At 40.6% G+C, this 13,465-nt stretch overlaps 3 protein-coding genes across 3 annotated transcripts; 2 read left to right on the top strand and 1 right to left on the bottom strand.

Moving 5' to 3' along the window:
- Positions 1-224: 224 nt before the first annotated feature.
- LOC110765350 (putative protein phosphatase 2C 80) lies at positions 225-3,677 on the top strand. The gene is made up of 5 exons (XM_021968456.2): positions 225-472; positions 792-1,516; positions 1,824-2,148; positions 2,722-2,871; positions 3,207-3,677. The coding sequence occupies exons 2-5, from the start codon at positions 972-974 to the stop codon at positions 3,501-3,503; spliced, it is 1,317 nt and encodes a 438-aa protein (XP_021824148.1). The 5' UTR covers positions 225-472; positions 792-971; the 3' UTR covers positions 3,504-3,677.
- Positions 3,678-4,056: 379 nt separating this feature from the next.
- On the bottom strand, positions 4,057-6,606 carry LOC110748527 (vicilin-like seed storage protein At4g36700). Its single transcript, XM_021948499.2, has 5 exons — positions 6,254-6,606; positions 6,000-6,178; positions 5,814-5,894; positions 5,395-5,694; positions 4,057-5,304 (listed from the first exon to the last, which is right to left on the bottom strand). Exons 1-5 carry the CDS (start codon positions 6,576-6,578, stop codon positions 4,165-4,167), a joined length of 2,025 nt encoding a protein of 674 aa, XP_021804191.2. The 5' UTR covers positions 6,579-6,606; the 3' UTR covers positions 4,057-4,164.
- Positions 6,607-10,884: 4,278 nt separating this feature from the next.
- HAM4 (GRAS family transcription factor) lies at positions 10,885-13,211 on the top strand. Its single transcript, XM_021968468.2, has one exon. The coding sequence runs from the start codon at positions 11,206-11,208 to the stop codon at positions 12,883-12,885; it is 1,680 nt and encodes a 559-aa protein (XP_021824160.1). The 5' UTR covers positions 10,885-11,205; the 3' UTR covers positions 12,886-13,211.
- The last annotated feature ends 254 nt before the right edge of the window (positions 13,212-13,465 follow it).

The raw sequence follows: 13,465 nt of genomic DNA, 5'->3' as shown, positions 1-13,465 counted from the left end.
AAATGAAAGTTTGAAACTTCTTTATTATGTTTTAAATGAGCTTTGTGTGTGTTTTTAAAGTTCATTTCATGTTCTGACCAAAAAAAAAAAAGTTCATTTCATGTGAGATTTTTTTTAAAATTTAAACTCTTATATTGAGACTCCCTGATTTTTTCTTTATTTTTTAGCTGTGGAGCAAAACAGTAGCTGAGATCTTTTATTTTGTTGCTTATTTTGGCTTTCCTCTTCCACGTGCTCTCTCTGGCGTTTTTGTGAACCTTATGCGCCTAAGCGCCTAAGCCAACTCTCTCACCTCAATTCTCATAAAGCATATCGCCATAACCCAAAGAGACATATTTGGGGATAAAAGAAGCTCCGAAGATTGAATAGGTGAAGATAATATCTTCGGAGCTTCGTTTAGCTAATGCTATCTCTTGGGTCAGATTGAGCTCCAGCACTGATTGCCCATCTCTCCTTTTTCAACTCCAAAACGGTGCGTTTCCTGTTTATCCATTCAACTGCTTTTACATTTCATAGCAACAGTGCTTTCATGCTTCAAGTCCAATTTTTTCGATTCATTTTCATATGGGTACGTTGTGTTATGGTTTGGGGTTGGGGAAGGGGGGGTGTTTAATAATATTTGCAGGGAACATAAACTTTTTGAGATGATTAGGTATTGAAGCTTGAAGATAATATAATTTCGTAATTTCGATAAAAATCAAAATTTGGGGGATATACAAGCAATATTGTTGTGCATGTAGCAAAAAGCTCACATATTTGTGATGAAATTCAAAATTTTGTTCACATTTCAGGTTGAAGAGGCATACATATCGCCCTGGAAGTTGAACAGACTCAGCAGCAGTAGGTTTTAGGTTAAGCTGTTAAATAGATGTGCTGAGAGTGATGAGCTTTTATCTTCTATATCATATTTCAGCTTGGGTTTTCCTTGAGAGGGTAGTTGAATCAAGGTTTTTTTACATAAGGGGATAAAAATGCAGTCCGGGATACTCCCCAAGGTGAACACTAGTATATGTTCTAGTATTTGGAGAGTATTAAGTGGGAGCGGGCTACGGAATTCGAAAACTTTACTACCTTGTCAGGGAAAATTGTTGTCTCGGAATTCAAGGTTGTCTCGTTCGTTACCATATTCAACCCTTTTGATACCCGACACTGCTAGGTATAATTTTAGTCCTTTGCATAAGGGAAAATCCATGGCTGCTTCAAGTTCGACGCCTGTTTTTGGGGACGTTTATGTTGATGACTTAATTTCAAGTTGCGGGAACTCATTAGACTTCACAAAACCTACGGCTGTTTATTTTAATGATAGACGCCATAGCAGTTTCCTGAAAGCTAGCTTGAGTTTCAGAAAAAAAGAATCGTACAACAGTCATCTGATTTCTGTGCATGTTGGACCTTGGTTGAGGAATTTCCATAACTCATCTTCCGTGTGCTGTGCTGCTGGTGCTGCGCATAATGTATCATTTGATGGCAACTCTAGTGATGAACAGCTTGCAAATTCTACCATTTTGTCCGACCCGTATGTGCTGTTTACTTTGCCTCTTTCGTTGTTTGCTTGTCATTTTCATTATCTTAGGGTCTCCATTGTGTTTTCATTTACTCAGCACTCATAAATTAAGTCTTTTTTGTTTGGAACGGAATTAAGGGTTATCTTCTGTGCACGTGGATGCTCAAATGTTAATTTATTTATATAAAACAGTATGAACTTGTTATCTCGTGTAGAACAAATGGGATTGATTAGTGTTTACAGATTATAGCACTCTCTAATACCAATATAGGCATTGGTCTCCTCAGTGCTTATATATATTGCTTGGTTTCATTTTCAGACCTATTTTGGGAGAAAAAGCTCTGAAACTACTTTCAGGATCATGTTATCTGCCACATCCTGATAAGGAGGAGACAGGAGGAGAGGATGCCCATTTTATTTGTGAAGATGCACAAGCAATTGGTGTAGCAGATGGTGTGGGTGGATGGGCAGATGTTGGCGTCAATGCAGGACACTTTTCTCGCGAACTTATGTCCCATTCTGTAAGGGCAATTCAAGAGGAGCCTGAGGGTTGCTTCGACCCGGCCAGGGTGTTAGAGAAGGCCCACTCATGCACCAAAGCAAAGGGTTCCTCAACAGCTTGCATCATTGGCCTTACGGAAAAGGTTTGTTGTTTTCATTTTGACTAACCATTGGTGCTATAATTTACTGTTTGGGATACTTTATCATTTTGACCCTGTAAGGAAAGATGTGATCTGATTTGTGGAGGCAATCATGTGTGGCTGCATTATACTGCTGTAATAAATTGACAGAAATGATCTTAGTGTCTAGTATCTATCCATTACTATATGCAAACCAGGGTTGGATTTATTTCAAGAAAGGACCTTTAAATGGACTCTTCCACATACATGGTAATTGCTGACTTTTGCATTTAGTATGTTGAGTTGCAAGACTTACTTATATATAATTGGAAGTCTATTAAATGCATTGAATAATCTTGAAATAAGTGATTAATAGAGATTAAAAAATAGACTGCAGATGCCCAGCCCTTGTGAGTCAAACCTGGATAGGATGCATGATCGAAGTTTCTAGTACATAAATTAGAACAACTTTTCCTTGTCTGTAAGATCACTTGAGTTTGATTGTTGTGTGGAATTTGGATGCTTGTTTTCTTGAGAGTAGAAAGCCAGGAAAGGTTTATATATAGTAAGTATGAGTGTGTTTTCTTCTTCTAACAGGGACTACAAGCTATCAATCTTGGGGACAGTGGATTTGTAGTTGTCAGAGATGGAAGCACCATCTTCCAATCCCCCGTGCAGCAGCATGGCTTCAATTTTACGTATCAGCTGGAAAGTGGCAGAGGGGCTGATCTACCTAGCTCCGGTCAGGTCAGTAAATTATTGAGTGTTATACTAGTTGTCACTCGCATATCATCAAAGTAATACATAGATTCCCCCAAATGAACTTGTTTTGACTGTATATGTTCTAAAAACACTGCTTCGATTAGTTGTAGTGGAGAACTGGCCGTAAGATCTGATATTATGTTTTCATTTTCTTAAATACACAATTTTGAAATCTTGAGAGCTTAAGGTTTCTTATCCAAATCACTCTGCTTCCAATAGATGTGTGTCACTTTCCCTGTCATTGTATGTACATTGAGGGGAGAAAACTTTAATAAATCCCCTGACCAACTAGCGTCTAATTGGGATTCGATGTGGACCAGGTGTTTTTGATTCCTGTTGTCCCTGGAGATGTCATTATAGCTGGAACCGATGGGTTGTTTGACAACTTGTATAACAACGAGGTTACTGCTGTTGTTGTTCATGCGGTAAGGGCTGGCTTGGAACCACGGGTAACTGCTCAGAAGATAGCAGCTCTGGCACGGCAGCGAGCACTAGATAAGAGCAGGCAGACACCATTTTCTACAGCTGCTCAAGAAGCCGGGTTCCGTTATTATGGAGGCAAGCTTGATGATATTACTGTTGTTGTGTCCTATATAACTGGCTCCAGTAATGTGTGAGTGAGTGAGTCTCTCAAATCCGGGTGTAGACAAACCATCTCTTTCCTTTTTGTAAGGTCGCTGGCGGAGCTTAGAAGCTCATCACTCTGTTTTGCCATGAAACCCAGAGGGAGCTGTATTTACATTGGTTTTTTTTTTCTAGTGCTATCTGAGCTGTATTTACATTGATTTTCATCATTAGTGTCAAACAATAGGTGCAATTTCTTCTCTTCTAGTTATTTACTTGAATCTGAAAAGTTTGAGCTGTATTTCACTTTAAAACGCCACCCTTTGGAAATCCAAAGGTGTGATCCAATCAACTTTAAAACAAGTTGCATTTTCACTTCGTTAAGGAAAGTGTGCTTGAAATGCATAGAATTGTGTTTTCTTCAGCCCTTAATTCTGTTTTTCCTTGCAAAGGATAGAAATAAGATTCAATATTTTATCTCAGTTGCAGATGTCTGTTCTGTAGGCTCAAATTTTTCTTATCAACAAATAAATAATATTCATCCTTTTTTCCCCTCTAATTTGCAGCAAAATTTGTTTTTGACTTGGGTCATAGAAGTTCATTACATTAAAATAAAACGCGCAGCATAACATATATTATTTTTTATTAACAAAACATGCAGCAATCCAAATTCAAAAGACAGAACAGCCGAGCCAACTGGAGAAGATAGATCAATTAAACCTTCAAGACCCTCAAATATCTCCTTCCCTCTTCAACATCAATGCCTCTGCGACCTCCCTCTTGTTCCTCTGGCTGGCTTCCTGCTGACCCTTCTGGTCTTTCTTTGCCTTCCCTTTCTTCCTGTTGTCTCCTAGCCTCTTCTTGCTCCGTCTGTGCTTCCTGCTCTCTTCTTTCCCATTCCTTTTGTTGCTGCCTCTCCCTCTCTGTTTCTTCCTTCTGTCTTCTTTCTTCTTCTCTTTGCCTCCCCTCCTTTTCCCTTTTTTTCGCTTCTTCTTCTTCTCTCTGTTTTGCTGCTTGTTCTTCTTCTCTCTGTTTTGCTTCTTGTTCTTCTTCTCTCTGTCGTTCTGCTTCTTGTTCTTCTTCTCTCTGTTTTGCTGCTTGTTCTTCTTCTCTCTGTCGTTCTGCTTCTTGTTCTTTTTCTCTCTGTCTTGCTGCTGCTTTTTCTTCCTCTCTCTGTCTTGCTGCTGATGCTTCTTCCTCTCTCTTCCTTGCTGCTTCTTCTTCCTCTCTCTTTCTTGCTGCTGCTTCTTCCTCCTCTCTCTTCCTTGCGGCTTCTTCTTCTTCTCTCTTCCTCGCGGCCTCTTCTTCCTCTCTCTTCCTTGCTGCCTCTTCTTCTTCTCTCTTCCTCTGTTCTTTCTCCTCTGCTCTCTTTCTAGCCTCCTCTTCCTCCCACTTCTTAGCTTTCTCTTCCTCCCTCTCCTTCTCAATTTCTTCCAACATCACTTTCTCCTCTTCTTCAGCACAAGAAGTACAATCTGTAATCACTGAGTCAGCCTGTGCAGCCAAAAGTTGATCAACCGTTGTGTTGCTAACATTAAACGACGCCGCCAAGACCTGTTTGTCCAAACTCTGCAGAACAGAGTATTTTCCAGCCAGAAACTGAGGATAGTTTCTCCTCGTTGTTGTGCTGAAACCCATGAACACAAGGGAGTCATTGTTAAACGACATCTGAGCCATTGGATGGAACCTCGGCACGGCAAATACATCTCCTTCATGAACCCTAAGCCTCATGCTTTTGCACTCTGATTTCTTTGCTGCAGTGCTAGAACAAACCGCCCTAACCATCCCTTGCCCATTTAGCACTATTGCTATCTCAGTTGCCCTTGGGTTCCAATGAGGCCCCATCATTGACCCCTTCAATAACAAAGCAAGTTTTAGAATTAGGCATCAAATTAATTAGACTCTAATTAACATAAGATCAAGCTAAATACCACAGAACCAGACCTTTGTCAAATTCACCATGAAAAGACCAATGTTTGATCCTTTCAACAACTGGGAGTTTTTCCTGTTCACAGTTAAGCTCCAACCATTGCAGTTCTTGAAATCTGGGTCCTCATCAAAAATATTATAGGTCTTTGTTTTCTTCTTGTTCTTGTTGAATGCAATGCCATCTTTGCCTGTCAGGAAGGTTTTCAAGAACCGAGCCTCCAAATCCCAGAAAGTTTCTTTCTTTGTTGGCACTGCGTGTACAATGCCTGATTGGTCTGTTCCATTTATTAATGATTCTATCACTTCATCAGAGACCTAATCAACCACATTGTTTAGTAGTCAGAAAACCAGCAAAAACCAAAATCTTCACAATTATTTCTGACAGATAACAGGATGATTACAATTTACAGCAAAGTAGTCGAAGTAGTTCATACCTTAAAAGCTGATCGAAGCACTTTCGGATCAAAGCCTCGGACCAGGTCCCTAACACTAGAGTATGCTCCTATTGCTGGGTCCTGCACAAGTTTTGGTATCAGAAAAAAGAAAATTTGGACACCAGTGAATGAAAATATCCATTGAATCAGGAAAAGAAAAAGAAGCAGAGAAACAGGTGGTCTTACATATAAGTCATCATCAGTGTTGGTTGCAAAGATTGCATAGATTCTAAGCTTCTGGCGCTCAGCCTGTAAGTCACTCTGTACAAAGAAAACAGAGCCTGGCCTGAGCCTAAAGAGATCACCTCTCTTTATAGCCACCCTTTTAATGTCATCCTCATCACCCCAACTCAACCTCCCACTGCCTAAACCCACCAAAACAAAGATTACACAAAAACCCAAATCACATAATAAACAAATAAAAAGTATAATTAGAGCACCTGTATGAACATAGAAGACCATGTCTGCATGGAGAAGTACTGGAAGGAAGAGAGAGTTGGGTTCCAAGGTGATGAACTGAATATGGTAGGGCCCTCCGTGCCCATCACTGATATCAATGGATGAGATCTCTCCATACTCTGTCACAACCAATGCTCTCCGTTGATCTTTCTTCACCAGAGACCCTGCAGCAGCAGCAGAAGCACCTGAGCCAAATTGCTCCTCATTGCTCAATATTGCCTTTGCAGCAGGCAAAGACAGACCAATGAAAAGCAAGATGAAGAAGGTAAACGGAAATGGTTGTTGGTTTGAAGATTTGTTCAACATTGTAAGAAAAGTGAATGGATTGCAATGAAGTGAGGAGGTTGAGGATCTATATAGAAGTATGTGATGGTATGCGGATCAGATAAACAATAAAGCTCATGCGTTTCAATCCCCGAAAAAAAAAAGTTAGAGCCAGGTGGCTTTGTTCATGGACACGTGGATGGTGATTCAGGCACGTGGCAGGTGATCAGGGTCCGTATCTTCCCGTGGAGGGAGACCATGCAGTTGATAATTTTTCGCGGGAATCAAACGGGTTTTTGTTAGAAAATCTGAGTTGGGCTCGGACATTTTGGGCTCAAGACGTCTTCAAACGTTGTATTGTATTGCTTTGTCCTTGTTTTTTGGGTTTTTTTTTGTCAATTATGTCACTTTGAAGTTATTTGTGTTGAATTTTTATTTATTTATTTAAAATAGACAGGGGGAATTAAAAGTGAATTAAACAAATGTAATTTATTTTATTCAAATAAAATCATATTGGAATTGTGCTCTTCACCTAACAAGCCTATTTTTGGACAAAAGAGAAGAAGATGCACAATTTTTAGGGTATTTCTCAATTTATTTTATTTTATTTTATCCCCACTCACTAATGGTATTTTATTTATTTATTTATAGAAGATCTGGCTAGGCCATAGCTTTTGGCTACTACAAAATAAAAAATTACGGACATTAATATGGTTAGTTATATACAACTAATTGAAGACAAAAACTACTCAATCAGTTTTGGATTTGATACACAAAATATTAACCTTCTTGGATTTAAACCTTATTATTTTTATTTTTTGTTGGCAAATTGGCATTGAAAGGGGCCTAAGGCTAAGGGCATAGCTTCCCGTTCATGTCTTGGTTGTATCATCAATCCAACTGCATATCTGAGAGTTGGTCATGCCATCATCAATTCAAGTTGCAGAAAAGTACCAAACACCTTTCACCATACACCACATACTATTTGGAGGAATCAAAGAGAGAGAGAGAGAGAGAGAGAGAGAGCATGTATAAAATGTGGAGGAATCAAAGAAGAAAATGAAGAATGGTGGTCATACATATATATATAAAAACTAAAATGAATCAAGGGGTATTTTTCAAAGCAAAATCAACATATCCAGTGGGGATCCCAATCCCATATCACAAAAAGAGGAGGGCTTGCTGGCTCTAAGTGTAAGGTGAATGTGCTTGCATGAGAGATAGATAGAAGATCCTCAGGCCACTATGGTGCCTAAAAAATCTCCCTACCACAGCTGCATGCGCCAGTGCTCTCTCTCTCCCCATCACCCTTTGCCTTTTATTTTCTTTTGGAGAGTGGGTGAATGGACTAGTGAGACCATCTTTATATGAATGATTTAAATCAGAATCTCAACCCCCCTCACAATTCCCATCACCTCCTCTCTCTCTCTCTCTTTCTCTCTCTCTCTTTTGTGTGCTTCAAGCTTCCCTCTCCCTCCGTGTGTGCCCCGTGTACTTAATTATAAGAAACCTTAATTCTTAAGTAAGTACTTTTCTACATCCATTGATAAGTATTGGCTACAGAAAACTCCATTTTCATACTACTTTGCAATATTAAACTATTTTTGAGTCACAGGAAAAATTCTTTCGTCTACTTTTAAAGACATTAAGTAAATCCTGAATACATATAAAGGACTCGTGAATCCTAGCATATATACACGAAGCGAGTTTAGGGTAGTGAGAAATTTAACCCCAACGTCCATAACAATATTAATAGTTTATTAATAGAAGAATTTTGACTATAAGGAGTTAAGAGATCATGTTAAGCAAAGCTTGGATCTTCCATATCCTACCCATAATGGAATCATTTGCTGATGTTTTCCTTTGCATTATTAGGAAAAATATGCTTATCATTATTGTCGAAAGTCTCTGTAGATATACAATTGAATTATTTTGTAACTCTTCATCGATGCCGTCAGTTGCATTATTTTATTATATTCTAAAAGAATGGACGAGGATGCCTTAATAGTTAATGGTATATAAAATCGTCAAAGCTCAAATCAATCTGCAACATCTATACTAGTCAATTTACAAAAAGAAACGTCCATTAAAAAAAAAGGGTTAATTAATACAAACTACAATGACATTAGGATTTGTCGTATTCTTTCTGTTTTTTCTACTGCAACGTATTCTGTCCTTTACTATCTATTTATCTTTTCTTATTAGTTTTGTCATCTTCTCCGTTCTGAAATTAAAAGAAAGGAAAAGGAATAAATAAATAAAGCTCTTTTTTTTTTACTGGATTTAAAATGAGAAACTTATATTTGACTATACAATTTAAAGTTTTTAATGGAATGTTAAAAGAAACTATACAAAAAGAGCCTACTTTTGATACTTGATAAAAATTTGCAGACTAGTGGTCTTAGGTTCAAATTTCACGGTACCTTATTGGTAATGTGTGTGTGAGAAATCTCCTCATCTTCCTAACTTCGAGAGAAAAAAAAATTATCATGCAACATAATACAATAAAAAATAAAATTCAAATCCCTCATTTTAAATTCACACATCAAAATGCAATTAAATCTTTTTTCTGAATGTAGTTGCATAGGATCCTATATCATCCTTGCATAGTGTTTACATTATTAAACGACTAAAAAAGAGCACAGAAAAACTCAAAGAATCGGCAATTTAACACAAACCCTTTCTTTTCCTCTCCTCCTTTTTGGCTTTGGAATGAAACACACATGATAATCAGCTTGATTAGGACTTAAGTGCTTCAGCTTATTATAAAATTAGTACTAAAATACTTTTGTTTATAGGTCTCTAGCAAAAAGACTCGACCCATCTTTCTGGTGGTGGGCAAAAACTTTTCCAATAGTAAAGTTCCTCCCACCCATCACACCCATTACCAAAACAAAAGGTGTAGAAAATGTGCATCGCTAGATCTTGTGTGTTAACTTGCTGTTTGGTACGTAAATGGACGGAAGGATTTGCATCAATCAATCGGTGATTGCAATGTCTCTCTCTCTCTCTCTCTCTCTCACCATATTGGAAATTCTTGGAAGGAACATATTCTCTCTTTCTGGTTGCCGCCAATGGCAATTGGCCAAAGCAATCCTACGTGGGCCTGGTTTCTACGCTGCTGTGGTGCATGTCCATGCAAAACCATGCATGTCCGACAAAAAGCAACCCTAGTGGCTCCCACTTGTGGGTCCTATGGGTCCCCCCGCCTGTGTCCAATCAATCTACGCTGGAGTGTTTGCATGTAGGGCCCATCCCTTTGGCCTTTGGGTCCCTCCTCAACGTCAACAAGTGTGAACGTTGCTTCATTCTTCTAGAGTACGTCTACAGTTTGTTCTTTGATTAATTAAGTAAATTAAGAAGAGTACAAATTAATGCTAGTTTAGGGTATTAAACCTAAGCTAAAGATATAGTTAATTATAGTCTAATTAGGTTTTAATTGGTACTTTGCCAACTTCCGACGTGGGAGAGTGAGCCGGTATCTGCGGCCCTCTCAAAGATTTAATGATGGTTCTTTTTCTAAGCTTTTCTCAAAGTGGGATAAGTAAAGGCAAGGGGGGTTGGTTTTAGTAAGAGCTTTTGTGGGTCCTCTCCTCGGAAGAGTTTGGGGGGAACACAACTTTGGAGCTTTAACGCCAATAGTTTGACTTATTTGTCGTTTTACGTTGAAGACTTGAAACAAATTGAGAAGTCTTCCTATATGCAAAGGCTTTGGAATTTTGTACAGATGATGTGAACACATTGCAAGTGACCGTTTTTCACCTTTACCCATTTTAACAGATTCAAGACGAAAAAGGAAAAGGATGCATGACATTAATCAAAACACAATTAGGACTGAAATGGAGCAATATTAGGCACAGTTAGTGTGAGCGTATGTGACTTCCAACCGTCAATACACTACAATGTTGAGGAAATAGATCAAAAATTACATCGCATTTTGTAATATGGTGTTCCTATGTATGACTTTCTTGTTCTAAAAGTTATCACCAATGACAAATTTATAACAAAACAAACAAATCCAGAGTTTGAATCTGCTCATTACATTGTTAATCACATCTATCTCATAAGTGAAATCCACTCGCATATTAAAAAGGATACCTTAAATTAAAATAATTAAATAAATATAAAAATTTGGTGAGGAATATGATCAGAAAAATATAGTGCATGGAAACCTAAACTTTCCCCGTTCAAGCCAATCGTTGATTGGTGCATGTAAGTAGTTGGCCAACAGCTCACTTCACTGGTTTGAGTGAATAAAGTTTTGCCTATGCGATCCTTATGAAAATCAACCAACACTAGATGGGTTGAGTTCAGTGCTTTGCATGGGCTGAGTGAGAGAGTTAACAAAAAGCGAATTAGGCAGCGAATCAAACAAAGACACAGAAACTCAAAAAGCAAATGGCCATGGAAGACTTGAGCAAGAAGCCTCAAAGAGATTAAAAGCCTCCTCTGACCCTCGTCATCCATGTCTGTCATGTATGACATATTAATGCAAGCAAGCACCAACCACCATGCACACACGCAAAGATAAAAAGCCAGCAATCATCACATCCAAAAGCCCCCTCACCTCTTCTTCAACCTCTTCTTCAACCTCATCTCCCTCTTTCGTTTCCAGCACCCAAAAACAGAGCAGCAGCTCACAGAGCAAACAGAGCTTTCTTGCTAAGCCATGAGAGTACCCGTTTCCTCTCCACAAACCAACCCAAAACTCGAATCTTGCAACAACAACAACACAAACACAAACACCAACCAAACCAACCGAGGCCTCAATTTTCCTGCCAATCTCAATATCCAAAACTTGTGCTACGAACCCACGTCGGTTCTTGACCTGCGCCACAGCCCCAGCCCGGTGGCCGAGCAAAAACCCGCAAAAATTTCAGCGGTTTCAGACGTCCTGTCTCACCCAAATCACCATGACCCTCTTGAGTGGGACGAGCAGGCCCTGCACAATCTGGACTGGGACTCGATCATGAGAGACTTGGGCCTGCACGACGACTCTGTTCCCAACTTGAAGACTTCAATTCCGCAATTGAACTCCACCGACTCACAAATTTCTCATCTTTCCGACTACCCACATCCCCAGCCGTTCGACCCGACCCAGCTGGTTCACTCGGATTTCAACATCAATCTCTCCGAATCTGAAGTATACTCCAACCCAAATTTCACTAACACCACCCACAATTTTTACGACCATCAGCCGGGAAATTGGAACGTCGGGTTTGATTTCATAGAGGAATTAATCCGCGCCGCAGACTGTTTCGACTCGGACGAGTTGCAGCTTGCCCAGGGGATCCTGGACCGCCTGAACCAACGGCTACGATCTTCCTCCCCGTCGAAACCCGTTGGGAAACCTCTCCAGCGTGCGGCGGTTTATTTCAGGGACGCCCTCCAGTCCATCCTCAACGGCTCCGATTCAGCTGCTCACAATCAGCTCTCGTCCTGGTCCGAAATCGTCCAGACCATCCGCGCCTACAAGGGCTTTTGTGGAATTTCACCAGTCCCAATGTTCTCCCACTTCACGACCAACCAAGCCCTCCTGGAAGCCCTCAGCGGCTCCGCTTTCATCCACGTCGTCGACTTCGACATCGGCTTCGGCGGCCAGTACGCTTCCCTGATGAAAGAGCTCGCCGAGAAAGCTGACGTGGCTGGCCGAACCAGCCCAGTCCCACAGGTGCTCCGCATCACCGCTGTCGTGCCCGAGGAGTACGCAGGCGAAACCAGGCTGGTCAAGGAGAACCTCTCCCAGTTCGCTCAGGACCTCAAGATCAGGTTCCAGGTAGAGTTCGTCCCCGTCCGTACATTCGAGATGATGTCCTTTAAGGCCGTCAAGTTCATGGACGGAGAGAAAACGGCGGTTCTGCTCTCGCCGTACATCCTGCGCCGCCTCTGCTCTCAGAACAACATTTCCGCTTTTCTTGGCGACATGCGGCGGTTGTCGCCGAGCGTCGTGGTGTTCGTCGACGCCGACGGGATGGGGGACTCCGCAACGACGTCTTTCAGGAGGAACTTTGTCTCCAGCCTCGAGTTTTACTCCGTTATGCTGGAGTCGCTCGACGCGGCCGCGGCGGCTGCCAGCGAAGTGGTGAAGAAGATTGAGACGTTTTTGCTGCGGCCGAAGATTCAGGCGGCGGTGGAGGCGGCGGGGAGGCGGGTCCCACCGTGGCGGGAAGCGTTTCACGGGGCGGGGATGAGGGCTGTGGAGCTGAGCCAGTTTGCGGACTTTCAGGCCCAGTGCTTGCTGGGGAAGGTCCAGGTCAGGGGGTTCCATGTGGCGAAACGGCAGGCCGAGTTGGTGCTTTGCTGGCACGATAGAGCCCTGGTTGCCACGTCGGCATGGAGGTGTAATTAGGGCAGCTAATTAGCATTTTGCAGCTAGCTAGCTAATAATTAAGTAGTTATTTTACTTAATTATAGTCTATACTCTTACTCTTTAACTATTGGGGGTTTGGGGTGTAATTATGTTTTAAGTGTTAAGTTAATGATCCCGACCAATTTGTTTTGTTGGATTTGGGAGTAGTTTTCTCTTTCTTTGGTGTACGTGTGGTTCTCGTTTGGTTTTGTCCTTGTTACTCTTTTTTTGGCTTGTTTTTTAACAAACATAACAGGGAAGCTAAGCAATTATTGGCAATGTCCCAACACTCAATTATGAATCAATGAATCATATTTCATTCCACATCACTTATTTCTTACATTTCTTCTTCATAGATTAAATTTTAAGATTGAATCTTGTAGCGTGAGTTTGTAACTAAAATAGAGCGTCTAAATTATCAACAATATACTGGTAGTTAAACCAAATGAGCAAGATGATCTTAATTTGGTTGCAATTACATGTTGGTGAGATTGTATTAAGCGCACTCCAACCCCTTGGATTAGTAGGGCAAAAACAATCCACCATGGGTGGGTTGTAAAAATCCAATAACAAAGCATGC

The sequence above is a fragment of the Prunus avium genome, chromosome 7 (genome assembly GCF_965620075.1).
Source record: "Prunus avium chromosome 7, drPruAviu1.hap1.1, whole genome shotgun sequence".
Taxonomy (NCBI): domain Eukaryota; kingdom Viridiplantae; phylum Streptophyta; class Magnoliopsida; order Rosales; family Rosaceae; genus Prunus; species Prunus avium.
This window is presented reverse-complemented; position numbering and strand designations above follow the sequence as displayed.

Excerpts from the sequence above, each read along its gene's own strand:
- LOC110765350 (XM_021968456.2), top strand. The coding sequence starts at position 972 with ATGCAGTCCGGGATACTCCCCAAGGTGAACACTAGTATATGTTCTAGT. Across the intron at positions 2,149-2,721 it reads TCATTGGCCTTACGGAAAAG|GGACTACAAGCTATCAATCT; the intron begins GTTTGTTGTTTT and ends TTCTTCTAACAG. Across the intron at positions 2,872-3,206 it reads ATCTACCTAGCTCCGGTCAG|GTGTTTTTGATTCCTGTTGT; the intron begins GTCAGTAAATTA and ends GATGTGGACCAG.
- HAM4 (XM_021968468.2), top strand. The coding sequence starts at position 11,206 with ATGAGAGTACCCGTTTCCTCTCCACAAACCAACCCAAAACTCGAATCT.
- LOC110748527 (XM_021948499.2), bottom strand. The coding sequence starts at position 6,578 with ATGTTGAACAAATCTTCAAACCAACAACCATTTCCGTTTACCTTCTTC. Across the intron at positions 6,179-6,253 it reads GGTCTTCTATGTTCATACAG|GCAGTGGGAGGTTGAGTTGG; the intron begins GTGCTCTAATTA and ends TGGTGGGTTTAG. Across the intron at positions 5,895-5,999 it reads ACACTGATGATGACTTATAT|GACCCAGCAATAGGAGCATA; the intron begins GTAAGACCACCT and ends AAACTTGTGCAG.